Source organism: Oryzias latipes, chromosome 5, assembly GCF_002234675.1.
Source record: "Oryzias latipes chromosome 5, ASM223467v1".
Classification (NCBI taxonomy): Eukaryota; Metazoa; Chordata; class Actinopteri; order Beloniformes; family Adrianichthyidae; genus Oryzias; species Oryzias latipes.
Genome location: NC_019863.2, coordinates 4,425,441 through 4,451,757, shown reverse-complemented (window position 1 = coordinate 4,451,757; position 26,317 = coordinate 4,425,441). Strand labels below are relative to the sequence as shown.

The window sequence follows — 26,317 nt, the reverse complement described above, 5'->3', positions numbered from 1 at the left end:
TTTGCTCCCACAGTGTTAATACTAGTTTTTGGAGTCTTAATAACCTCTGGAAAACAAGCAAAATATGCATGAAGACATTTATTCAAAAAAGCAAATCATTTGCTAAAAACATTTGTACAAACCTATTGGAATCATTTTCAATATTAAAAATAGTTAAAAATAGAAAAGCTGAGTTAAATACAAGTCATACATTAGTAAAAGTCAAACATTTCTTCAAAAGAAATGACTCCATAATGTCACTTCCTCTTTGCAGCCTCAGTCCTACTGCAGGTGAACTGGAAGGCCGTAGACCACAGGTGCAGCCCCTATCAGGTATTTCAGGTTTGTGGCCTGACGTGATGAAGCCATGAACTCCAGGATAGATGCGCCCGACCCCGCAGATAACCAGGACTCCAGCAGGGCTTTGGTGAAGCGGTCAATGTCTCTATCAGTCACATCCCACAGGTTACCCAAAATGAAGGGGCTAAAAAACAGAAACAACAAACAAGTCTCCCATAAACTGAAGAAAACTTAGAAATTAAAGAACGAGAGGAGGAAATGTGACGTTTAAAAATCAAATTGAAATGTTTTAAAATGTTCCATGTCTATGAACAAAATAAAGATATCACATTATTCTGGTTAAATTGCTTATCGCAAATATAAAGCAGATTAATAGATTTGATTATGATGTCAGAAATACACGGCCTTTGGTGTTTCTATGAAGGATATTAGCATGTTTAAATTAAAGTATAATCAATTGTAGTTTTCATTCAACTACAAGCTTTTCTACTGGCATTTTTTCATCTGCTTTTGATTCAAAACAGTTTGAACAAAGAAATACTCAGAAATGCAATTTTAAACTTAATTTTTTTTCATAGATTTAATGAGAAAAATGCCACAAGAACATGTTAAAAACACAATTTTCATTGGAGTGGGTCTTTAACAAGGCCTCTAATCTAATGGACCATGGAACGAGGTAAACAACCCGAGAAGGCTACTTACCATCCTGCTATTAGGTAGTTGAGGAGTATGCCTTGGCCTTCCTGGTTGCCCCTCACAGCCAAGGCAGCGCTGCTGCATCCAAAGAGAAGAGAGGCGGCTCTCATCCGCTGCTTTAGGACTGAATGGCTGTCCAGGAATCTTGCACCGGCACCGTGGCCCACATAACTAAAGTGTGAGGAAAACCAAACGACAAAAGATCTGAAAACTACCATTTAGTTTGCTCATCAAGTCTGGAGCTCTACTTACATTTACAAAAATACAACAGGTTACAGTGTACAGAGTTCCCTCCTTACAGAGTATCGCAATTCACCTTTCCCTGTTTTGCAAATGTTTTTTGTTTTGAATTTTAGTGCATTGTGTTCTGTTCCCTGATTGGCTGCTGACCACTGTCAATCAATCTTCTCTGTGCTGCGTCTCCTGTGCAGAATGCATTCAGTTTGCCAAAGTTACATAAATCTTCTATCCTGATCAGCTCCAATAAAATTAAGTTAATTCAGTCGCCATTTTGGAACCAGATGACATCAGTAAGCAGTGATTTGTCCGAGTTGGTCTCAGTCAAAGTTTCTATGGCAACCCATCTAGCCAATCAGGGGTGAGCTTGTTGGAAAGCCACACCCCCTGCCACTGGAAGCAGGCAACACGAAATCAGTCAAACGTTTTGAATGCTGGAAGTGGGGGCTGGCGGGCACCAGCTTCTTTTATTGACGTATGTCATTGGTCAGTTTATAACTTAACCTGCAAGAACCCATGGTGACATCAGTGCAACAGAAAACTATCAGAAAGTGTTGAGTGCTCCACTTGGTTAATGGAGTATTCTACATTAGTTACGTTTGGGGTTCTTATGGGTTGACTAACTGGTTGATGGCGATCGACGTATGGGATGTTGGCTTCTTGGAGCCAGCAGGTACTCCTGACCTTATGGGGTGGGGGGCACTGGTGATTTTTCTGATGTCCCTGCTACCTTTTCCCTGGTTCAGGTGATTTGGCAATAAAAACCCAGAAGGGTGGGGGTTAAATAGAAACAGCCCTCGAGGACTGAAGTTTGATACTAGACCGCGTTATTACTTCTGTAAACAAACACACATTTGGAGTAGTGTCTGTATTAAATTTAAAGTTGCACCAGATTCCTTTTCTTTAATCACAACATTTTAAAGATCAATAATCAACACTAGGTTCAGTGACTAACTGAATCAGTGATCACACATCAGTCTGATGATCTTATTTCTGTTTGGTCCAACCTGCTTTCAGTACAAACATATACTCACATGTATAAATCCTTGATTGCAACAGCTTCCTCGAGTTGGCCTGAGTCAGGAGGAACACCACACACACCCTGCCAGTCTGGTTTACTGAAAGAAAAAAGAAAAAAAGAAAAAAAAGATAAAAGACCGGTACGAAGGGTCGGCGGTTCGATCCCTGCTTCTGCCATTCAGCTTTTGTTGTGTCCTTGGGCAAGACACTTCACCCTGCCTGCCTTCAGTGTGGCTCCACTCGTGTGTGAATGTGTATGAATGTTCCGGTGATGGTCAGAGGGCTGTAGGTGCGTACCAGAAGCCCCGCCTCTGTCAGTTTGCCCCATGGCAGCTGAGGCTACATTAGCAGTTACCATCACCAAGTATTAATGAGGAGTGAATGAATAATGGACACTCAGTAAACGCTTTGAGCGTCTGGAAAAGCGCTGATAAATCTAATCCATTATTGTTTTTGTTTTTATAACTGAATGTGAGCCAGTGGATTGCAGATTTGCAGGTATTAATGGACTAACCTGCAAAACCAGTCCTTGAATCGATCCTGGGCGTTTTTTAAGTTGGCGTCAGGGTCCAGCACGTAAAACACCTTCCTGGGGTTCACACCAGAGCTCAAGACAGACTGAGAATCAGCCTGAAAGGGAGAGACCTGATTAGACTATAAATCAAACTGTGAGGAAGTAAATCACATCATCCCCACGAATCCCTCCAGCTTAGTTACGTCTTTCTGAATGTTCAGCCCAAGCAGTGAGTGCAGAGACGGCATTCGGCTGACAGACTGGGTCTTCAGGATGGACATGCCTTCCCATGGCAGCTTCTGAAGAAACTGTGTCAAACGCAGAGCAGATTTAGATGCATCATCAATGCTGCTCTTTTCATTCTGACAGTCATGAGTCGCTGCGTACTGCAGAGTTCAGTTTCTTTCAGAAATAAACCAACCTTGTCTAGGATTAGAACTACGTGACCTTTGGGTTCCTCCCTCTCCAACAGCTGTGAGATTGCAGATTGTAGAAGATGATCACACTCCTTGTCCCATTTAGGCGAAAGTCCGAGTGTAAATCTTTTAAGATCTTCCTCAGAAAGCACAGGAGCTGCTGAGAGCACAGCCTAAGACAGGAAGGAGTCAAAGGTTTAAAGTGGGGGGAGGCTCTCGAGTAAACCAATAAAAGGAAAAAAAAAAAAAAAAGCACCTTCAGCATCTCCACACCGACTGTCACTCCTCTTGCAGATAGAGCTCTACAGACGAGCTGGGCCTGAATAGAGAGCTTTGGATCCTTGGTAAGAGGAAGAAGAAAGCTCTTCCAGCATCCAAGGACTTCCTCCATTTCCTTCAGCAGGTGCTGAAACATCAACCCACGTTTGAAGGTTTCAGGTTTGGAAAATTCATCAACAATTTCCCACATCAGTGATTTGGATCATTTCTAATCACAAAAGTACATGCAGGTCTTTGCAACTGACCTCGACTCTGGAGTCCAGAGCCCGACGCCCCTCCCACCACAGCGCCTTCTCTGCCACGCAGCTCACAACTTTCTGTTCTGCTAGAATGCTGTCCATTTCCTGCAGCAGCTGATGGATTTTGATCTGCAAGAAACAGCACAACACTGTCAGAGTGAAAAGGTTCATTAAGAAAAGAACAGCAGATAGGAGTCCAACATGACAAAAAAAAAGTGACTTCTTAGAAAAGTAGGTACAGTGTTCCCTCATTTATAGCGGGAGTTACATTCTTAAAACTACTCGCAATATACATAGATTTAATTTATTTATCTTTTTACGATAATCCTGTAGGTTTCAGGCTGTGAAACTCCTCACACACTAATCCACTTTTCTCAGACAGACATGAACAGTCTCACACTTTTCTCTCTCGTTGAAACCATAGAAAATAAGTCAAAGACATTTTTGCAAGCTGAATGCATTCTGTACAGGAACACTGCACGAAGGAAATTGATTGACAAGGTCTACAGCAAATCAGGAAACAGAACACAGTGGGTTAGTACAAAAAGAAAAAAACAAACAAAAAAAAACACAAAATTGCACAGAGAAACTTCTTCCCACTCCTTTTCAAGCAGTAAATCAAGCTCTACTTGACTTTAGTTAAATATAACTATATTTAACTAAGCAAACGTGACTTAAGTGTCTTTGTTTGTTTCTTATATCTATGCATTTCATCATTTCCGTAATGCCGACAGTTATTGATCATATTAATACAGGATTTGCCTCTACTGAGAGCAAGAAATGAATAATTTGACCTTTTTATTTTAATAAATCACAATTTTTAAGCTAAAGTTTCAGTGTTTTCTTTTCACAGGGTTTGATCTGATTGTCTCCAAGTTTGAAAAATTTCAGTCAATTTGAGGTGGCATCAGTTCAGACCTAATGGACTTTGTATTACCTTTGTGTTTCACACAAAAGTTACACTGATCCACAGTGAAACAGTCTATAATGCGACTTGAACAAAGGGTACTAGGAAACGTTTTGCTCTGGAAAAGCACTAAAAATGTGTATTTAGGTAAACTCATACTCTTGTTCTAAATTCCATAATATTGGAGGTTTTTATAGGAACTGCCTTAAATCTAAATTTCAGATTGCATAAAAGGGTCTAGACATGGACCGTGGGAGAAAACAGCTCTGAATGATCTCCACGTCTGTTTTCTGAACTGAACCAAACTGATCATCTATTCAAACAAACAAAATGCAGAAACATTCAGAACAGGTTAATGAAAAGCTTAAATTCCTGTGTAAAAAACAAAACAGGAAACACAACAGCATTGGGATGAATAGCTGGTTGTGATTGTAACAAAGATTGTCTATGGGCAGGAAGAGCGCTCACTAGAGCTGCACGATGTGAGGAAAACTCCCGATACGCGATATTATTGATCAATATTGCGATGACTATGTAACTTGCGATAAATTAATAGCAAAAATAGTAAAAACATTTCCATTTCACTGCACAAGTTTAATTTAAATAAGAGTCAAAAAACCTTAAATTATTCTCCAAATGACCCTCGGGCAACATCTAACATAAAAGCTTCATCTGATTGGCCAAATGCATAAATGGATTTATTCAATTCATTAAATAGTTCAAGTTGCCATGGAGATTGTTTTCGCACATTTAAGGAAACCATTTATTTTCGTTGACTTTTGCGATATGGATATTACACTGCTTGAAATCGCGATAACGCTAAATTTGCGATTACTTGTGCAGGCCTAGTGCTCACTAACTCCAAACAATCAGGAAGCCAAAAGTCAGGAGAAAATAAAGACTACTTAGATCCATTTTTGCTCTGATAAGGTGAATCGCTTTAGATAAACCAAAACATTTCCACCTTGATAAGATCAACAGAAAATCTTTTTCCGGCTTTTTCCGTAGTGAATCAGCGTCCTAGATATCAAAGCTCAGATTTGCATTTTGAGGTTGGGTGCCTGTTAAGATCTCTTCTGTAAAATAGAATATTTTAAACAGGAATTAAGCAGAGCTTTACATTTCTATTCTACTCAAGTGCAGACTTCCCTTGCTGCTTGTGAGCTGGAATTTGCACATCTGTTAATGTTCAGTGAATTCATTTTACAGGTCTGTTGAAGCTCCAATAGTTCCTGCTTCCTACATCTGAAAACAAACTATGCATAGATGCAGGTGGAAAAAGGAGGCTGACGTTAGCAGCTAAAACCTTTACACAAACATTACAATTAACCAAGTTGTGCAACAAGGTTTGGAACATTGAATTCTAAACGGTTTGCTGCTTTGAAATAAAGAATTGTTATATTCCTCAAAGACCTCGACTACACTCCATTCCTGTCATTGTTAGAAAGATAAAAACCTTTTCATTTATACCAACTGAGACACTGGCAATGGTTACAGATTATAAATGAAAAACTAGATGAAACAATCAAAACTTTTCTTTCTCAGCTTCTGCAGGCCCTTCATGAGGAATAACTACACAGAACTAGGGTTGCACGATAATATCGGATACCGATAATTATCGGCCGGTAAAGGACATTATGACGTCATGCTGATAATTCCGATAAGAAAAGAAATTTGCAGAGAAAAAGGACCGATAAATAAAAGCTTAAACTGTCGTTGCTTCCCCACAACTCTGCATTTACTTGTGCCAGCAAGGTGTCTGCTCACCCGCCCATCCTGCAAGCTTCTGTCGCATGTAAGTGACGTCACCTCTCAGCGCCTGCACTACAGAGCTGTCTGCAACATGGCGGAGCCCTCTGGGCTTGTGTTACCGTGTCTGAGACCAACGACTCACTCGCTGTTTGCAAAATGTGTTCGACAGAAGTCTCACAAAGAGGGAAAAAGGTCAAAAGCTTTAACACCATAAATCTCACAAGCTATTTCAAAATTCACCACCGCAATGTCTAAATTTCAGATTGCAAAAAAGGTCTAAAGAGAGGGAGAAAACGGCTCTGAATGATCTTCACAGCTGTTTGCTGAACTGAACCAAACTGATCATTCAAACAAACCAAATGCAGAAACAATCAGCGCTCATTCTGGTGGGGGGGGGGTCTTACCTGCTGTTTAGACGTGGAGATGTGAAGAGTGACCGGTGCAGAGCCCTTCTCCAGACGGGTCAGTATCACACTGTTCTCCAATTCCAAGGTTTTGACCCCAACCACTGAGATTAGACACACCGTCACTCCTGCAGAGGAGAAGATCGAAACCAAGCAGCACTTTCAGACATTCATCTCACGTTGTTAAACCAACATTACTGCCACATGGAACAACATGTCACAACATGGAGTTTAGATTCCACTGTTAATGGCCCACTCCAATAAAAAATGTGTGTTTTTGACGTTTCTAACATGTTCTTGTGTCATTTATTTTTTTGATGGTAGAGGACATGCATAGAGAAAATTAAGGTTAAAACTGCATTTCTGAGTATTTCTTTAATCAAATTATTGTGAATCAGGAGCAGACAAAAAAAACCCTGTAGCTGTGACGCAGCTGCCATAGTGGGCAGATCACAAGCTGCTTGCTCCGCTCCCTTCTGATCATCCACTTGCAGACAAACAGATCAATGCACCGTACAGCTTTGTTTTTCTTGTCTGAGCTGGGCTCTGGATCGCTCCGACATTGCTTACCATTTTTATTGCACTGCTAATGATAGGTTGGTGTTGCGAGCTGTACGCTCCCTGGAGGGAGTATATCCAAAGGGATTGTGGGAAATGAGGGAAGGCTTACTATAGTCCCGCCCACCACTCAGAGAGGAATTTCTGATGAACTTTGTCCTAGAAAACCACACAGGTTTAACGATTTTGGCTAAAAACGGTATCATTGTAATTAAAAGACCACTGGGAAGTCTTTGAAAATGGATGAAAAGATGACGGGATTGGGACATGAGACCTCATTTCTCGACAAAAGAATCAGGATTTTTTTCATTCATTTGTCCTCTGTGCTGCTACAGACTAATTGTTACAACTTTAAGCTGAAATGTCTGTAAGAGCAAACTAAGAAGACATAAGATGGGGCTGCAGGACCAACACAATTCCAAACAGAATTCTTTGCTCCCTTATTCAGGAGGATGTGAAGAACATATTGTGAGGAGAAATATGTATTTTTTTAAAGATAGAAAAAAATATACCTGGAGGAAGAGACTGAATCTGGTCAGTAAGGTCTTGGCAGTGTTTCTGAGGGAAAGATGGCGGGTCGACAGTGGGAAAGGAAAAGAGTCGCTCCATTAGACTCAACTTGTGTTCAGCAGGATGAGTGGAAACTGTCCCACTTCCTTCATCCAGACTCAGAGAGTCCATCTTCTCTGTCAACTCATTGGAGGCCTTTTTCAGGCGTCTGTTATAAAACAAAGAAATCAAAGTGTTGAAGCTACATTTATAAAATGGTCTGTTTGATATTAAATACAAGAAAAAGTGTGTTTTCCTCATACCAGATAACAACTAGAGAAAAAGGGTCATTTATGTTCATTTCCAGGACGACTGGTGATTTTGATAGTCCATTTCCGCTTATCAGCAAGGTAATCTGCATGTTAGCTAAATATTTAGTTAGGACTTAAACATTTAGCTGCAAACGAAACATTTAGTTAAAAGTCTAAATATTTAGTTTGGACTTAAATGTATTTAAAAAATACATGTTTAGTTATAAAGCTTTAATATTTAGTTTGGAAAATAAATATTTAGGTCAGATCTAAATATTTATTTTGTTAACTTTATATAAAATTATAAATGTTTTTTTTAACTTAAAATTAAATACTTAGCTTGCTAACTAAATAGTAAATGTAACATTTACAAATAAATTAAATTAAAAAGGGTGAAAATATGCATTTGAAAAATGAAACCTGTTTTTTTCCTCTCCAACAGGCTAAATAACCCAAATTAGTGCTTTTAATATGTGACTGTATAGCTTTACAAACGGCACCCCATACATGTTTCTAAATTATGTGGGACTCAGAAAACAAATTTAGTTTCTTGTCTTTGACTTTCACCTACTTTCCAAAAGCCCAGGTGTTTTGCACAGAGACCCCCCCCCCACTGCTCTTCTCTGGCAACTGTTACAGCAATGGTTTTGGTCATAATGATAAAGTTCCATCATGATTGCTGAGATATTCAATAAAATCAGAGCCCTGGTGTTTCTCTCAGAGGGAGACAGTGACAGCAAAAACGAGATTTTCTCTAGAAATGTGTGCAGGAAAAAATAAATAAACTTTTTTTTGCTTTTTTTGTTTCGGAGTCAGAAAATTGCATGACCAACACGCACATGAACTTTACGGAATGAAATACAAATGAAAACCCAAACAAACACATTCCAAATGGTAGCAGGACGTTCGGATAAAACAGAAAACATTTTCTACATTAACACAGAGTGTGCTAAAGCGGTCCTTACTGGAGAGAGCTGAATAAATGCCGTAATGTGCGGTGCCGACTTGTGACTCCCAAGGACTGAGCGTGTAACATAGCTGTAGTTAGAGGGTCTTGCTGTCCCATAGTCAAAGCGAGAAGCCCACAAAGGGTTGGGTAGATGGTGGGACAGGGGAAGTGTTGAGTAGCCAACCAGGCTGAGCGGAGTAACGACTGAACATCCTCCAGAGAGAGATGGGCTGGAAATGAGTGAGGAAAACAATTATTTTCTATTGTTCTGACTCAACTTGCAGGACATTAATGAAAGAAAACGAAGCAAAAATAGAAATCTGGATAATATTCTCAATGCTGTTCATTATAAGGAAGTGACCATTCAATTAGGGTGTTGGGGTTATTGCAGCACTGTGCATTTTGGCTGGATTACGTGGCCAACACGAATTTCCATCCGTTTTTGTGCTTGGTTGCACACAAATAAATGTAAATAAATGGAGGGATTTTTGTGCCATTATTCCAAGCGCAACGCTCACATTTCATTAAATTCCATCTCCTCTGTGTTTGAAACAGCCAGCGCCACGTTCAACCACAGGCATCCACCTTCATCTTCGTGTTCTCTCGAGTACAAATTGTTTTGAGTAATGACACAAAAATCCCTCCATCTGACTCATATTAAACATAAAATACTAGCATTCAAACAAAATCAGCATTTCCCACATTTTGGTCCAAAACCAATTTAGCTCCTCTGGTGACCGGACACACGTGTTCATGTGATCCCATTGTTCAAAAGTGATTTCAGTTCAGCTCACCTGGCTTGTTGTCAGTGTGTGAGACGTGGAGCTGGAACTCTTCTCTGAGATGACCTCTGCTCCTCACTCCACAGAACTCTCGCTCCAGGTTACAGCAAACATCCCTTCGCAACACCTCAAAATCAACATCTAAAAGAAAAGAAACATGTTCAAGTCTGTAAATATTCTTCAATCACATCCTGTAAACAAACGTCTGTTCTTTGTTCACATCCTCTCAGAGCTTTGAGGAAACAGCAGAAGGTAATTTGAGGTTTTGAAAAACTACCCGGTTCCATTAGAAAGATGGAAAGCCATCAAACCTCTTTAATTCAAACCTGTTTTTTTGTTTTTGTACCTTGACTGGAGGCTTCAGTCTCAGTGTCTGATGTTCTCAGCTGCTCGATGCTCATGTTTAAAACCTCGTTCATTTCCTCTTTGATGGTCCTCATTACATCTGGTTCCTCAACGTTTTTGGACGGCTGCTTTCTTGTTCTTCCAGGTCTGGTGGAAGCTGGCAGACGAAGCCGAACCTCATCCTCAGAGGAAGTAGCACAAGATGTTGCTGTGCTTCTTTTCTTTTGCGCCTGCCTCCTGGGTGGGATCGTCTCTACAGTTGGTTCTGGGGCAGCTTTGGGTTTGGGTCCGGTTTTTCTAGTATTTCGTTTTCTTGGAAGCTTGCCTTTTTCTTTGTCCTCTTTTTCCATCTTAGCTTCTGAATCACTTTCATCACTAAACTCCACCTGTGTTCAAACAACGCAGAGAGAATATGATGAGGCGGTTTGATCAAGTCACTATGACAAGCAGCATTTCTGGGTAATAATAGTAGACAATCATCTTCAATAACCAAAAAACCTTTCTGCCCACCTTAAAACGGGATTTCTTTGTCCGTTTAGGGGCAGCAGGCACGGCTGGGACTTTCTCTTGCAAAGGTGAAGACTCTTCAAACACATGAAAGTGCAGCTTTGGGCAAGTTCTTGACCCTTTCTGCCCCGATGGAGGACATTTCACCCTCTGGATTGGGGTACAAGTCAGTGTAGGGACCACCGCGTTGAAGTCAAAAGAGCCAAGGTCTCCAGTAGAGGATTTAGACATTGTCATTACTGGTGTCATGGGAAGCAGAGACTTTTCTTTATAGGAGGAGCTGGTCACATGAATTATGGGTTTGAGGACTTTGACTTTCCTCGGCTCCTTTTTTCTGTCTGGAACAGCTGAATTTTTGCCCGTTTCTGTTTGCCGTTTGCCTGTTGCTGAAGAAACCCCTTTTTGTTCCTTAGCTTTAGCATCTTGACACGGTTTAGGTGAATTCCAAGTCCAGACGCTTGAACAGAGTTCCTCAGGGTTACGGTTGTTTTGGGCAGCCAGGATCATTAGTGACGCAATTGCTTTAGTTCCCAAAATGCCTGCTTTTACAGCGCTAAGAGCAGGAGAGGGCAATGAATCTATAAATGTTAGGCCAGCTTCCAGAATTTGCCATAACCCACAGGACTTGTTGTGCCTCATCCCCAGCCTGGCGTGGGCCATGCTCAGGTAAACACGGCTCATGACATCCTGCATCAGTAAGGGTTTAAAGTCATCTTTGGCTCTCAGGCGTGAGGGAAACAGCTCAGACAAGCTCTTTTTGAGTTGGTTGGTAACGCTCTTGCATCGAGATAAAGTTGTCAAGTGAAGTTTAAAACCGACTCTTTCGTCAGTGGGATCCTGCTTCAGAACCAGATCTGCCTGGGCTGCAGCCCAGCGAGCAGTGCAACGGCCCAGTGAGGGCTGAGAGCAGCATGGACACCCGCAACCGGCTTCATGCCCGAGGGAGGACAGCCAGCTGTGAGGGAGAGCTTTGAAAGGCGGAGAGTTGGCTGAATCCTCCACCACAGCATCTTTGCTCATCCACCTGGTGCTAAGGATGTTTTTTAAATCGTCCTCCGTGTTCGGAAGAGGAGACTGAGGTCTCCTAGCTGGACGACCTTTCCTTGGTTTGATTTTCACATCTGTCCTCTGAACCTGAGCAGTAATGTCTTGAAGGGGAAAGACGGAGGAATAAAAAAAAAACAAGAGATGAATACAGATTCAAAGAGAAGTTTTAGACAATCCAAAAATCCCACAATGTCCATTTGGACTTATTTATCTGCACATTCACAGACCTGTGCACTGTTCCAGAAGGTTTTTGACCAAGTCTAAATCTGTCCTACATTCCTCTCTTTCCTCGTGCATCAGCTCCAGCTCGGCCTTGATCACAAGTAATTCTGCACATCTACATCAAACAGAGAGGAAAACAGCAGTTCAGTGAAGGAAAGCACACCCTTCCACATCTTCCTGTGAATACATACTGGCTTAGGGCTTGAAGCTTGATTGCCAGTTTCAGTGCTTCCAGGCATTGAAGTCTGGCGTCACTGACGGCGCCGCAGCTGCTACGTAGCGCCACCATCTTCCTGGAGCAGCCCAGCAGTTCTGAGAGCAGCTGCCATTTCAGCAGCAGGTTGTCTCCTGATCGTGGACCAGAGAAGTGGCGTCACAAAACAAACACAAAGCAACGCCTTTCTATACACAACCCCAACTTAGAAAAAGCAGAATCTCTGATAACAGAAAAAGTACTTTTCTCTGATAGAGACTGAAGGAAAACAACTTCAAATAGAATTTGGCTGTTTTTAAGCAAACATACCTTGATGAATAAAGCGCACATCTGAACTGCTGCCATTTGCACCATATAGACCTTTCCCCACCAAGGTGATCAGCAGGCTGCAGAGAAGCTTCAAACCTTCGTACACAGCAGTGTCTGGTGTACTTATGCCTGAGGGGTAGAAGGTAGACTTGAGTTAAAATCATAAACTCCACAATCGCCATAAAAACTCTGTAAAGCACTGACCGTGCTGTGTGATGAGGCTCCGTTGTGTTTGCGGAAGTTGAGCAGTGTCCAAATTTAAATAAGAGCTGCAGAGCTGCAGCGTTTGTGCCCGCAGTAAGTACCACTTCTTTGACTGTTTTACATCACTCACTACTTTAAGGACTTCACACAAACGAGGAACTCCATGGTCAACCTGACATTTGCCAAAATAGAAAGAAGAAAAAAGTGAGAAACAGTAGAAAGCAAAAAAGTATCTGTCAGTCTCAGATACTGCATGCTGTCTCATTTAAAAAGCTGAGTTTGGTCTGTAATGTTCAAATTCTTAAGTTGTGAGGCAGAATCTAAAATATGATTCCAGGACATCCCAATGTTTGATTTTTAAAGAAATGTGTATATTGGAGCAGAAAATAAGTATTCAGCCAATAACTAAAGTTCCCCTCAATACTTTGTAATGTAACCATTTTCTTCAGTGACGGAGGTCAAAGGTTTCCTGTAGGTCTTAGGCAGGTAGCACACTGTAGGTATTGTTTTGGTCCATTCCTCCATGCAGATCTTCTCAAGAGCTGTGATGTTTTGAGGCTGTTGCTAGAAACAAAGACTTTCAACTCCACAGATTCTCTATTGGATGGAGGTCCAGAGCACTCCAGAACTGTAAAATGACAATCCAGGTGATGTGTTTGGGAGATCCAAGGAAGGAGGTTTGTGTCTAAAATCTCACCATAAATGACCTTATTCATGTTTTCCTTAATACAGCTCAGTCACCCTGACCCCTTTGCAGAAAAGCAGCCCCAAGCATTATGCTTACGCCCCCATGCTCCTCATTGGGTATGGTGTTCTAGGGATGTAACTCAGCATTGATCCTCCTTCAAACACAGCCAGAGGTGTGTACTCCTCAGTACTCTCAGTACTCCTCTGGATTGTCCAGATGGTCTCTGGAGAACATTAGATGGGCCTGGACAGGTTCTGGCTTAAGCAGGGGGACCTTTGGAGCTCTGCACATTTGAATCCACGACAACATTGTTTGTTCCCATAGTAATCGTTGTTACTGTGCGTGTTCCCTTGTGTAGTTCTGGGCTGTTTCTTCACCGTTTTCCTGTAGCTCCAGGGAGATTGTAGGGGATCTTGTATTTAGTCTAATAATTGCTCCAAGAGGGAGCCGGTTTAGCTCGTGCTGGTTTGCGGCGCCTTCCGTCCGTGAAACCAGGATTCGACTCCGGGCTTCTCCCTGTTCCCAAGCCCGGTTGCTTTGAGAGGGTTGCGTCAGGAAGGGCATCCGGCGTAAAACATTGGCAAGTTTACCATGCGACTCGTTCGCTGTGGCGACCCCTGACAGGAAAAGCCGAAAGAGAAACATCTAATAATTGCTCCAGAATGTCATTGAGCAGCTTGGTGGTGGTAGATTGGTTCATTCCAGTCTTGTTCAAGTCTACAATCATTTTCTTGGTGTCCTTCGACAGCTCTTTGGCCTTCATGGTGGAGAATCTGACTGTTTAAGGTTTTATACTGATAACCAGTTCAAACAGATGACATACAAGCAACAAGAGGAGGATAGAAGAGCTTTTTAAGAAGGAGGAACAGGTTTGTGAAGGACATAACTTTTGTTTGTTTCTAGAAGATAAATACTTATTTTCAGCTCAACTACATTCTTTAAAAAACCGATTTCCTGGACTTTGTCTCTCACAGTTGAAGTGTTTTCTATGATGAACATCACAGACCAAACATCTTTTTAAATGGGGAAATTTGAAGGATCAATGACTGATCAATACTTCTTTGACCCACTGTAAGTGAAACCTACCTGTCCAGTACTGTAGAAGTACTGCGCTTTTAGTAAGATGACCAGCATTGAGATGGAGGAAGGTCCCTCAGAGGGAATTGAAGCCAACATTTTTTCTGCTTCCTCCAGCTGAGACTAAAGTAATTTGGAAATATACAAGTGATTTTTAATCCAAAATACAAACCAGTAAAAATGATGGGCGGTACAAATAAAAAACAACTTTATCAAAGCAGTCAAAATAGAACGGTGTATTACCAAAGCCAGTTGTGGGCTGCCCAGATCCAGGAGGATGCTGACTGACTGACAGAGGGCACTGGCACAACCCACAGCATCGGCTGATCCACGGTAAAACTCTACCGCACATTGGTACGCTTCCAAAGCCTTTAGCGGCTACATACAAGAAAAACAATCATTTAAAATACAACCCAACTGTTGGCTCTTACATGTGTGACAGCATAAATAAAACCAATAATTAACACTTTATGTAAAATTTTAGGTTTTATTCAGACAGTTATAGATCATCTCTTAAAAACATTTAGAAGGAAATGACAACTTACTGGTACATTTGATTTAGCTAAAAAATAATGACTTTTTTCCCAAATTATTAATAAAAGATAAATGCCATTTTTTTTATAAGGGGAGCGATTCCATAAGTAGGAACTGACAGTAAAAATGATTTTGTTTGGAGTCATTCCTTACCTTCCCCATGAGTCTGAAGAGAGCTGCAGCCACAGCGACAGAGCTACAGGTCTGTTTAGCATTTCGAACAGAAGGCTGGGCTCCACTTTGGATTAGACCTGACCACATTTCCAGAGCTCTTTCCAACGGCTGGCACAACTCTAAAACGAGACGAACGGGACGCCCTCAAATCAAAAACCATCATTTTCAATTTGACTCCACATTTGAACCATATAAATGGTTATAGGAAAATTTGAGATCACAATATGAGCTAAACGTGATATTATTTGCAGAGTAGTCCGTTGCATTTTACTGTAGTTTGCTATGGTTTTTATTGAACGACGTGTAGATTACTCAGTAAAAATGACCATTTACATGAATTAATAGATGAAAGTAGCACTCTTACTTTTCTCTGCAGCCAAGTTAAAATGGAGACCTTCATAGACCAGACTGCTGTCATGCATCTTCTGCTTCTCTTCAAAATCAAAATCATTGTTCCCAATGTGACTGTTCACACCGGGCGTCTGTTCACGCAGCTCCCTCTGTTTCCTTTCATTCTCCATGGCCTGGATCAAAGACAAAAACAGTTTCAACAGCAATCCAGATTAAGGCAAACCAGCAGGTTGGTTTCACCATTGAGCATTCATTTTTGAATCAATGGTATAATATTCATTATAATTTGAAGGCCCACCCCATTTTAAATTGTGTTTTTAACCTGTTCTTGTTGCATTTTCTGATGGAGGACATGTATAAAGAAAATTCAGATTAAAATTGTAGTTTTTATTTATTCAAACCCTGGTGAATTAAGAACCCACAAAGATACATTTTTTAAAAAGATTGTAGTCGTTTCATGCTAAATAAAATATCGCAAAAGACGGCGAAAATCGCAACAAATTATAACTTTAAATGTGCTAAAACAATCTTATGTCAGCTGGAAATATTCAACCAATCAAATAAATCCATCAATGCATTTGACAAATCGGATGGAGCACTTTTATTTATTTTGAAGCTCTTTTATGTTAGATCCTCGCCTCTTATGTAGACGAGGGTCATTTAGAGCAGTGGTTCCCAACCCCCGGGCCGCGGACTGGTACCGGTCTGTGGGTCATTTGGTACTGGGCCGCACAGAAAGAATAAATAACTTACATCCATTTTATTTATTTCGGAATCTGAAAGAGGTTTTATTTTGAAAAATTGACCAATTCTGTTCCATCCGTCTATGTCACCTTGACGTAGGCCAAGGCGCTCTTGTCGGTCACGTAATAGGTTACCGCTAGAATAAAACCCAGGAGTTAACAAAATGAGTAAAAGAACAAACGTCTTTGGAAAGTTTCTTTGCCAAATGGAAAGGGGCCAGCCAGGAGACAGAAGAGGAGCCTTCCACTTCCAAAATAAAGAAAGCTACATTTGATAGACAGTACTTCATTTTTGCACCACGAGTGTGGGAAGGGGAGAGGATGATGAGACCTGAGCAATGTACAATGTCATGCTTGTCAAAATAAAAGCTCAGAGTTTGTTTTGTTATGTCTCTGTTCCTCCTTCATCGTAGTCTTGTTAACATAATCCAGTGTTTTTCAACCTTTTTTGAGCCACGGCACACTTTAACCTTGACAAAAATCCCGCGGCACACCAGCATCCAAAAAAAAAAAAAAAAAAAAAAAAAAACAGAAATTCATGGTCTGTATTGATCGACAGCCCCCCCCCCCCCCCCCCCCCCCCCCCCCGCCCGCCCGCAATCTCACGTGTATTTTTGTGATAATTGTGGCCGGAAAAGCAAGAAGTTGCGGCTGTTTTTTCTAAGAGATGAAATGAAAGTTAAATTAGAAAAATTTAGAAACTGTTTGTTTGTTGGGGTTTCAAGGCGTTTCGCAAGGACAACTCATTGTGCACTGGGACACTGGCTCTTTAAGCCAATGCATCATGGGAGATGTAGTGTGAAAAGTGCCGAAAACTTGCAGAAAGACTGGCGTCTCTGAGATTTATTGTATTGTCCACTTGTTTCACGGTCTGACACCGGACTCTGTGGAAAGCTACACCGCTAAAGAAGAGCTTTAGCCGGTATTTTTGTTAAAACTGAGCGACTATCAGCAGAATTAAGAACAAGGAAGTGAAGACTTTAAGCACTTCTGATTGGTCAGACTGATGACATGTGATTAAGCCTTCAAGAATGATTGGTGGAGACAGTTAAAGGGACGGGACTTTTCCGCAAACTGTCATAGCTGCAGGTAAATCGCGGTAACGTAATCCTTATCAAAATGTCTTTAATAGAATTAAATAAACACAAAGAAAAAGTAATTTTAAGATCTTTGATATTCCTAACTCCTCAGTGTTTTATCAGGGCCTGTTTGGATGAACAAAGAGCTGATATCCTGGAGATGGGAAATGTTTTTAGATCAGTGAATGAGGGCAATTTCTCCACGGCACACTTGACCATCTCCCAAGGCACACCAGTGTGCCACGGCACACTGGTTGAAAAACACTGACATAATCATCCGCCTACATGGTAATATCCGGTCCGCGTAAACTGAGTGTGACGTCATACCGGTCAGTGGCGTTAAAAAGGTTGGTGACCACTGATTTAGAGTGTAATTTAAGTTATGTCGACTCTTATTTAAATTAAAATGCTGCAGTGAAATAAAAATATTTTTGGTTGTTTTGCTATTTTTCCATGTATCACAAGTTATTTTGTCATCGCAATATTGATCACTAATATCGCATCGTGCCATAAGCAGAGGCTTACTACTGTGCCTGAAGTCCCGCCCACAACTCAGAGGTGCATTTCTAATGAACTTCTGCTTCTCTGCAGAAACTATGTCCTAGGAAACGCCGCAAGTTATTGGATTTTGGCTAAAAACGTATTTCAAAACCACTGGGAACACTTTGAAAATAGATCAAAAAAAATAATCAGAGCGGGACTTTAAAATCTCAATTAGTCACCAAAAGATATTTAACAAAATTTGCTCAATGATTGCTTAGGAGAAATACAAAGAGAATGATGAAAATTCAGATGATCAAAGGCGGATCACCTCTTGAAGATGTTTCTCCAAACTGCAGATAAAAAGCCAAAGTTCAGCGTGGGCTTTGTCATCCTTCAGTCTGTCAGAGTTCTCCGGAGTCTCGACCTCGTCTCCAAGCAGACGCAGAGCTTCACGCGTGAAATCAACTGCAGCACTGTGTGGACACAAAGGAAACCATTGAGATTTCCATCATTTTAGTGCCCAGCAAACATGGCCAGAGAGGATCAGTTTCATTCCCATGGTGTGAACATAGGGGCACAAGGCATAAAATGAAAAAGACATTCTACCAAGTATTGATTAGTAAATTATGGAAAATACATAGAAACGCTCTTACCAGTCGGTGTGTTCTCCAAAGTCCTGGAAGCACACAACCTGAGCCATTTCACAGAGGTAGAGAGCACGGCGATGGCTGTGAGAACTTTCCTCATTACAGATGTCCAGGAGATCACAGAGAGTGTTGTAACGCTCTTGGGCTGTGTCTCTTGGCAACTCCTTGTACGTACGCAACTCTTCCTCCAAAAGGCAAAGCATGATTTGCTCATCAGGAACATCAGCACCAAAGCCGTCACGCAACGTTCTGAACCATCGCGATACAGGAGAACAAGGGAGGGAAGACAGGAGGGGCTTTACTTCAACTAGAAAAAAAAACATTTCTTCATCATAGGACTTGTTGCTACCTGAGTCTTATGTCTTCATCAGAATTATTGACTGCATCAGTCTTGGTTTTCACCCAAAGAGACACAGGCTCGGACATGTGAGTGGTGATGTTGTCTCCAAGAGCTTTCAGCCACAGAATCACCCACTGCAGGGCTCGGTCCAGCTGCCCGGCCCGGCGAGACGTTTGCACAGCCAGCATGAAGGGTCGATTCAACTGGGCGGCAACAATTCAACAGCATTATTCACAAGCAGTAAAGCCAGATCTAAAACTAGGGACGTAAAGGATGCAGAAACGTCTCAAAAATTCATCTATTACTGGGAGTAACAGCGGTAACAACCATAGATACAAACAAGATTACGTTGGTAAAGAGGTATAAAATCAACCCAGAACTAAATAATCGATTTCTTTTCCTGTTGTGTTTCTGTCACTGTCTTTTTCTAAACGTGATGTAAACCAAAAGACATCCAATCACACGCTTGCTTCTACTAAGTCAGGTCAATTCCAATTGGCTGAAGGTGAACCACAGTTTTGTGTTCACTAAAAATATGATAAACAATTTTTCACAGCACTTCAAATAGCTAAATAAATTAATAGGACAAACTTTTTATTTAACCACAGAGAACCGAACACTCTAAAATACACAAAATACAGGTTTTTATGTCATGTTTTTAAGTTGTTCTGTCCTTTGTTTGTTTTTTTGGTTTTATTGCTCAAAATAAAAAGGGCCTGCAAAAAAAAAGAAGAAAAAAAATAACAAAATGTCTCTTTTAAAAAGGCATTTTCATTCATAGGTTTAATGCCAAAAGAACAATAAATATCTGGATAAGGAGTCGGCAACCTGCAGCTGAGTGGATAAAGGCCTCATGATGCAGAACCTCGCCGGGTCGTCCTGTTGTATTTTGTGAGCAGGTCGGAACCAGGAGCGGTTCGGAACCAGGAGCGGGTCGGAACCAGGTGAGCTGCTCGTCTCTGGAGCGGTTAAATATTAGGATTAAAAAAATCTAAACTATCATCCCGCATCACCGCCACGACTCCCGCCGGCGTGAGATCCAAACAATGTTCCGACCCAGGTAGGATAAGGATGGAGAATTTCGAGAAAATGGAAATTCCTGAGGAAAACAGTCTACCGTAATTTCCGGACTATAAGCCGCTGCTTTTTTCCTGCGCTTACAGCCCTGCGGCTTATTCAGTGACGCGGCTAATTTATGGATTTAATTGACGGCCGCCATGTTCGCACTTACAGACTCGGTGGATGGTTTGAATTCTCTGTCTAACACCAAGCACGAGTTATTAGTTTTGTAACACACCTCTAAGCAGCCAAACAGCATGGACCTGAGTTCAGGTCTAAGACACTTCAGTCATGGTTCAACAAAACGAAACACGCATGCCCTGCCGCATCCCAGAATCCTTTGGTGCCATTAGACCCAACGTGCACGTGATCGCCGCTACAATATGATGAAGCTTTCAAGTTAAAAGCAGCGTGAAAAAAATCAACCATCACCAACGGGTTTGGAAAAGCCGGTCAGCTGCGTGAAGGAGAGAACAGCGCATGCTCAGAAGTGTATTTACCTCTGAGTCATAGTGACTCGGCTGGCTGCACGTAAATATGTGTGAATAACATCAGCCTTTATTTTGTCGGGACACAACTGGAAACACAAATCCACGTGATCGTTTCACGGTTTCTAAGGACTGAGCGGCATTTTGCATTAAAAAGCTCACAGCCGCCGTGTGAGATTTTCGGATAGGAAGGGGAGACAAGGAGCCCGCTTGGCGAGCGCGGAGCGCAGAGGCGTGTTTGTTTGTTTTGGACGGAAACTTCTGACGCGCGCGCCGCGCTGAGGCGCGCGCGTCAGAAGTTCGCCGCTGCTTTATTTTAGTGGTGTGTGTTTTTAACCAGCCCTGTTATTCCCATAACGCTGCCGCGACACAAGTGGAAGGAGAGCTGTTCCCGTTCACCCCTCCATGCACTGCTGATACTTGCTCATTCTTAAACACGTACAACAGTGTGGCAAGCCGGGCGTTGGCCCCGCCTTTAGCCCCTAAGACTCATGGGAAATGGGGGATCGCGGATGTAAGTTTCCTCATCATAACTGAGGGATGTAATGTTGATTACATGGTTACTGTTTGTAATTTTATGTATGATACCTAGATTGTCAATAAGTAAAAGAAACAAAAAAAAAAAAAAAAAAAACATAACTGAGAAACTTGTGAACAGAGTAGAGGTCCATGCTGTTAGGCAGATGTGGGTGTACTTAAATACATGAGCCTCAGGCAAGGCTGGCCCAGCCACAGTATGTTACTGAGTCACACTTATCCTAGGAATCAGGATGTGATTTGTCAGGATGATCATGCTGCCCAATACATGCGGCTTGTACTCTGATGCGGCTTGTGTATGTACAAAACTAGTTAAACACTTTAAAATGGGTGGGTGCTGCTTGTAATCGGGTGCGCTGTATAGTCCGGAATTTACGGTATTTAATGGCAACTGGGTAGATTTGTTTGCCTTCAACAACTTTACCAGTATGATTGATATATAATAAAGAATTGGCAAACAACAAAATATCAAATGTGGAGAGACATCCCAGAATAAACACACAGTTTATGCCCAAAAACATCCTGATCCCAATGAGAAAATAAGTCTGTTTGTTGACAAAAATCTATGGGAGAAGCAGATTAACTGCTGGTTAATGACCACAAATTTGTTAGATCTGATGACTCTCTGGAAAAGTTTCTCATCTGAACCCATGAAATGACAGAGGATACAAATAAAAATGAACATCACTTCACAAACTCTAAAAACAAGTGAAATGCTGCCGTTCACTGGAAACACCGGGTTTTCCAAAGGCTGTTGTGGCTCCCTGTGTTTGATTTTCTGTGGGAAACTGATCCAAATGGCTCTTTGAGTGGTGAAGGCTGCCGACCCCTGATGTAGATTGTATTCATTTAGGTAAAAGAATTGGACTGCATCCTATTGCCACAAAGTTAGTTGATATTCGTGGACCACGTATGGAGATCAGAAATTATATCAGAAATTTACAAATTCAAATAACAGCACGTTTCTGCAAAATGGTTTAGCCAACATTGAGGAGTAATGTTTTTGACACTCACCCTATCAACAGACAATGAAACGGCGTGCTTCTGGCAGAGATCTTTGCAGAGGATCTCCACTATGGTGAAGGCTTGATCGTACAGGTGACGGTTGTACAAACCACATACCATGTTGCTCACAGCAACCACTGCAACACAAAAGGTCCTACCAATGAAACACAACACCCCTGAAAGGCAGAACCTCCAAACAGACGATATTAAAAAACCTGCTTTGGTGAATAGATTTTCATTGGCCAACTTCTGAAGTTCCTTCATCAGCAGTCCAGTTGTAGACTGGCAGTAGAGCAGCACTCTCTGCAGGAGGTCCGGCTCCTCCAGCTGGGAAAAGGTTTTTAGAGTAAAGACGTGTTTACAACCAAACGCTAGCATCATGAGGGGTGAATTAGTCTTTCGCCATCAAGTATTGTTCTCACCTGCGATGCCAGCATGCTCTCATAAGCAAATACAAAGCTCTGGTAAATGCTGAAGCACAGGGTCTGCTGCAGTCTCCTGCTGTCCAAATGCTTCGACAAAGTCTGGAGAAAAAAAAAAAAAAACTACTAAAGAGATCTTATTTAACAGCTGGGAAAAGCTTTTCTTTACAAAAAATACAAACCTTGTCTAACATTTTTAGTATATACTCTTGGTACTCCTCAAGAAAAGAATAGAAAGCAAGGAGCACAGGTCCACTCAATCCCTTCTCACTTCTGCTTTCAACAGCCCACAAAACGAGACCACACGCCTCCAGAAGAGCGCGCCCCCCAACGCCACTCAGGTCAACCGAGAGAGACCTCAGCACTCTAGCACACTCTGTCAGCGGCTGGCCATTCTGTCTGCCTGAGGTTATCTCCGAATGAACTTTTACTCCCCATTTACCCAGCACCAGTGGTGTGCACGGATAACCAACACACTGAGAAACCTTCACCTCCATCTCACTCAAGAAGCTAACCGCCAGGCTGTGGTGACCAGCTTTACAGAGCATCTTCACTGCAAGCAGCATCATCTCAGAAAGAATGAAAAGAATGAATGTTGGTAAATGCTGCTTTGCCTCACTTCCCCGGCAGCCCTGAACACAGTTCACTGTTCTGTTGAAAAGCTTGTGCATTTCCTGCAGAAGAAACAACGCATCCTCCTGCATCACAGATCCACAGCTACTCTCAAACTCCAGAATGGCCTCCTCCGTGTACTTTGGAGCTTTGGAGGAAAACGACGCCGTAGCGTCCATGTCCAACAGGAGGAAACTCAAAGCTTGCAACTGGCAGCAGAGTCTCTTTTGAGGATGAAGGACTTTCTCGTCTTTGGCAGCAGATAGTTCATTCCAAAGCACAGAGAAGCAGCTTCGCACCAGAACACAGTGCTCTTCTTGGACCTGTGGATCAAACACGCATAGTTAAAGTAAAAAAATACAAATACACTTCTGTGAGACATGCATTGTGTGCCTCAGACCTGCAGTGTTGGGGGAAGCCTGCTCAAAAGCAGAGCAGCAACATGACTGCACAGAGTAGGAACCTTTAGGGAGCTTAGCTTCTTGACAATGTGGAAGAGGATTTTTTCCATGTACAGAGGACTGCTCTGAGCTTCAGCTCCCACACACCGATCATATCCACACAGACACAGCTCGACCAATTCCACCAACAGACTAATGTGTTCAACGTCTGGAGGTCCAACTCCAAGCTGATGGTTACAGGCCCTGATGACACGATCACACAGAGTCCGGCCCTGGAGGCCAAGCTGAGAGCGGACATATTTCTGAAGAAAACAAAACAATGTCAGAGTGCATATTTGGAATTTAAAGTACATCATTATGCCATCTTAAAATTCAAAATTCTAACTACTAGGGACAATGGTCTTGTGCTGAACACATCAAAGACCAAGGAGATGATTATTGACTTTAGTAGGAAGTCCTCCCACCAGCCAGTGATCATCGATGGAGGGGGAATCGAGGTGGTTGACTCCTACAAGTACTTGGGTGTGCACCTTGACCACAAACTGGACTGGTCGGAGCAGGCTCATGCTCTGTATAAGAAAGGGCAGAGTAGGCTGTTCTTCCTGAGAAAGCTGAGGTCCTTTGATGTATGTACTGACATGTTGCTCCTCTTTTATCAGTCGGTTGTGGCGAGTGCTGTCTTCTATGGGGTTGTCTGCTGGGGTGGCAGTATGACCACGAGGGATTGCACTCGATTGGACAAACTGATTAAGAGATGTGCATCTGTGAACGGGAGGAGGGTGGACTCTCTGGGATCTGTGCTGCAGAAGAGAATGAGGGCTTTGACTCAGAGCATCCTGGACAATCCCAGACATCCCTTGCACAACACGATGTCTGGTCAGAGGTGCTCACGGAGTAATGGGCTCCTTTCACTGCGCTGCAGGACAGAGCGCTTTAAGAACTCATTTGTCCCTACAGCTATCAGGCTGTTTAATGAACCTGCCTGATATGAACTGATATTATTTTGTGAACTGTCTTTTTACTGTTTGTTGTGTGTGGTTGTGTGTTTTGCTACCGGACACCTGAATTTCTCCTTTGGGACTTTGTTTGTTTCTTTGTTTCTTTCTTTCTTTCTTTCTTTCTATCTACTACAGATGTTTTTATTTTATTATTAATGTTCAGATATATACACATCAACATATCGATGTCAGGAGGATGTATACCCAGGAGATAATAGAAGCATACATTCTCGAAAATATTAAAACCAAAACAAATAAAGAAAATAATTAATTGAAGAAACACTAAAAATACAAATCTAAGTCTTCAGTGTGCGCTCTTGACCTGTGTGCTGAGTCACGTTCTCTAACCTGTAGTTCTTGGGTTAAACGTCGCGTCTCTTCGGCGGAGCCAGTCTGCTTTATGTACTCTTCCACTTTCAGACACTTCATTTATTCACCTGAACAAATACAAATTAAAAAATTAAGCCGTTTAACAAACACAATTACAATAAACAAACTTTCCTACACGTCAACCGTACACGATATATTACCGTTAAAAATCTCTGGTTCCAGAAAAAAGAAGAAGAAACTTACTTTCAGGCGTCCTCTGTTTGCAGGAAATACGTTATCTATTTCAACAAAAAGGTAAATTCATGGCCCAAAAATGTACCTTTCAAAACACAGGTTATGTTTTCGGTGAATTTAACTAGCGTCCTACTTCCTAACTGCAAAGCGCGCGGTGGTTTCTACTTTTTTGAAAGACTTTTACGAACCAATCCATGAAAACATCCGCTTTAAAGCGGAAGCAGATGGGGTTATGGGAATTGTAGTTCCATGAATCAACACAGTTCGCTGAAGTTTTTGAACCTAGGTCCAAACAGGTTACGAACGAGCCACGCCACCACAGGATACGATGTAGAGTAGTTGATAAAAAAGTATTGTATAGTCGTTTTATTATGAGTATATGATGCACACAATTGTTGCTGTTGGTCATTTTAAAGTGTAATTTTAGTATCATTTATATTTTTAACAGTACTACGACAGAGTATATCAGGGACATCGAAAAAACGCACGACTTTAATCTAGAGATTACGACCACAAAAAAGTAATGAGATTACAGTCAAAGTGAACCTACAGTCCAGCAAGTGAATATTTATTTGTTTATTTATTTCAATTGTTCAGATAAAACGCCAGGGGGGATACAAACACAAAATAAACTTATATTAAATTATGAAGCTCAACAAAATTAAATGTTTTAATTGTTTTTTTTTTGTACTAGGGGAAATGGAATGTAAGTAAAATCTAATTTGGGCTTGTAAATCAACACAATTGGGAGCTTTATTGCTAAATTATTCTTGTGAATATATTACTTGGTTAAAAAAATCTGGAGATTTATTAAATAAAATGAAATGCAATTATTGTCATAATTATTATCATAATTAACAAAATCAAATAAGATATTTTTCCATGTTAAAGTAAAATCTGAATTCATTTCAGTTTTTTTTCAGGTTTGTTAATTTGTTCCATATTTTTCCAGTGTTCTTACAAGTCCAAAAAATATGAATCAACGTTTCCTCAAACTGAAAACAGAAAGGAGAATTTTTAGCAATATCCTTTTTTAACTTTTGCATATACTGATTTGTTGGATAAAACCTATGAAAGATCTTGAATGAAACCTCTTTCATTTTGTTGTTTATAAGATATTTGTTTGGCAGAATTAGCCAAACCTTTTCCCAACAAACGTGTCCATGAAGTGACGTCCAGAAAGTTACGGGTGGAGATTCTGTTTTGAGCTCCTGCTGAAACAGTCTTCGGACGGCTTTGTTTTGGTTTTTCAAAGTTGAGAAGCAGAGTGTTCCGACAGCAGTTTCCGTCACATGAAGCTGTAGTTGGGGAGCAGATGCAGTAGGAGATCCTTTTATAGAGATAGGAGGTTGAGGGAAACAGCATCAAAAGCAACCGAAAGGTCCTTCAAAGAAACAGGGATCTTGTAGAACTGAATTAATGTAGTGCAAGTGTA

General features: G+C 41.4%; 1 protein-coding gene across 1 annotated transcript; it reads right to left on the bottom strand.

The window, feature by feature from the left end:
* Nucleotides 1–63: 63 nt before the first annotated feature.
* On the bottom strand, nt 64–25,059 carry espl1 (extra spindle pole bodies like 1, separase). Its single transcript, XM_004068567.4, has 32 exons — nt 24,892–25,059; nt 24,667–24,755; nt 23,320–23,622; nt 22,490–23,242; nt 22,308–22,409; nt 22,101–22,212; nt 21,895–22,022; nt 18,806–18,999; nt 18,463–18,705; nt 18,138–18,282; nt 15,518–15,677; nt 15,133–15,272; nt 14,689–14,823; nt 14,455–14,568; nt 12,681–12,852; nt 12,477–12,605; nt 12,145–12,301; nt 11,959–12,068; nt 10,688–11,832; nt 10,179–10,563; nt 9,845–9,973; nt 9,067–9,280; nt 7,814–8,019; nt 6,744–6,871; nt 3,687–3,809; nt 3,419–3,568; nt 3,168–3,335; nt 2,950–3,054; nt 2,747–2,862; nt 2,247–2,330; nt 982–1,146; nt 64–463 (listed from the first exon to the last, which is right to left on the bottom strand). The coding sequence occupies exons 2-32, from the start codon at nt 24,745–24,747 to the stop codon at nt 262–264; spliced, it is 6,498 nt and encodes a 2,165-aa protein (XP_004068615.1). The 5' UTR covers nt 24,748–24,755; nt 24,892–25,059; the 3' UTR covers nt 64–261.
* Nucleotides 25,060–26,317: the final 1,258 nt, after the last annotated feature.

Coding starts and splice junctions, on each gene's coding strand:
- espl1 (XM_004068567.4), bottom strand. CDS start 24,747: ATGAAGTGTCTGAAAGTGGAAGAGTACATAAAGCAGACTGGCTCCGCC. Junction 15,678..18,137: donor TGGAGAAACATCTTCAAGAG/GTGATCCGCCTT, acceptor TCTTTGATCCAG/GCCATGGAGAATGAAAGGAA. Junction 9,974..10,178: donor GACTGAAGCCTCCAGTCAAG/GTACAAAAACAA, acceptor CTTTTCTTTTAG/ATGTTGATTTTGAGGTGTTG.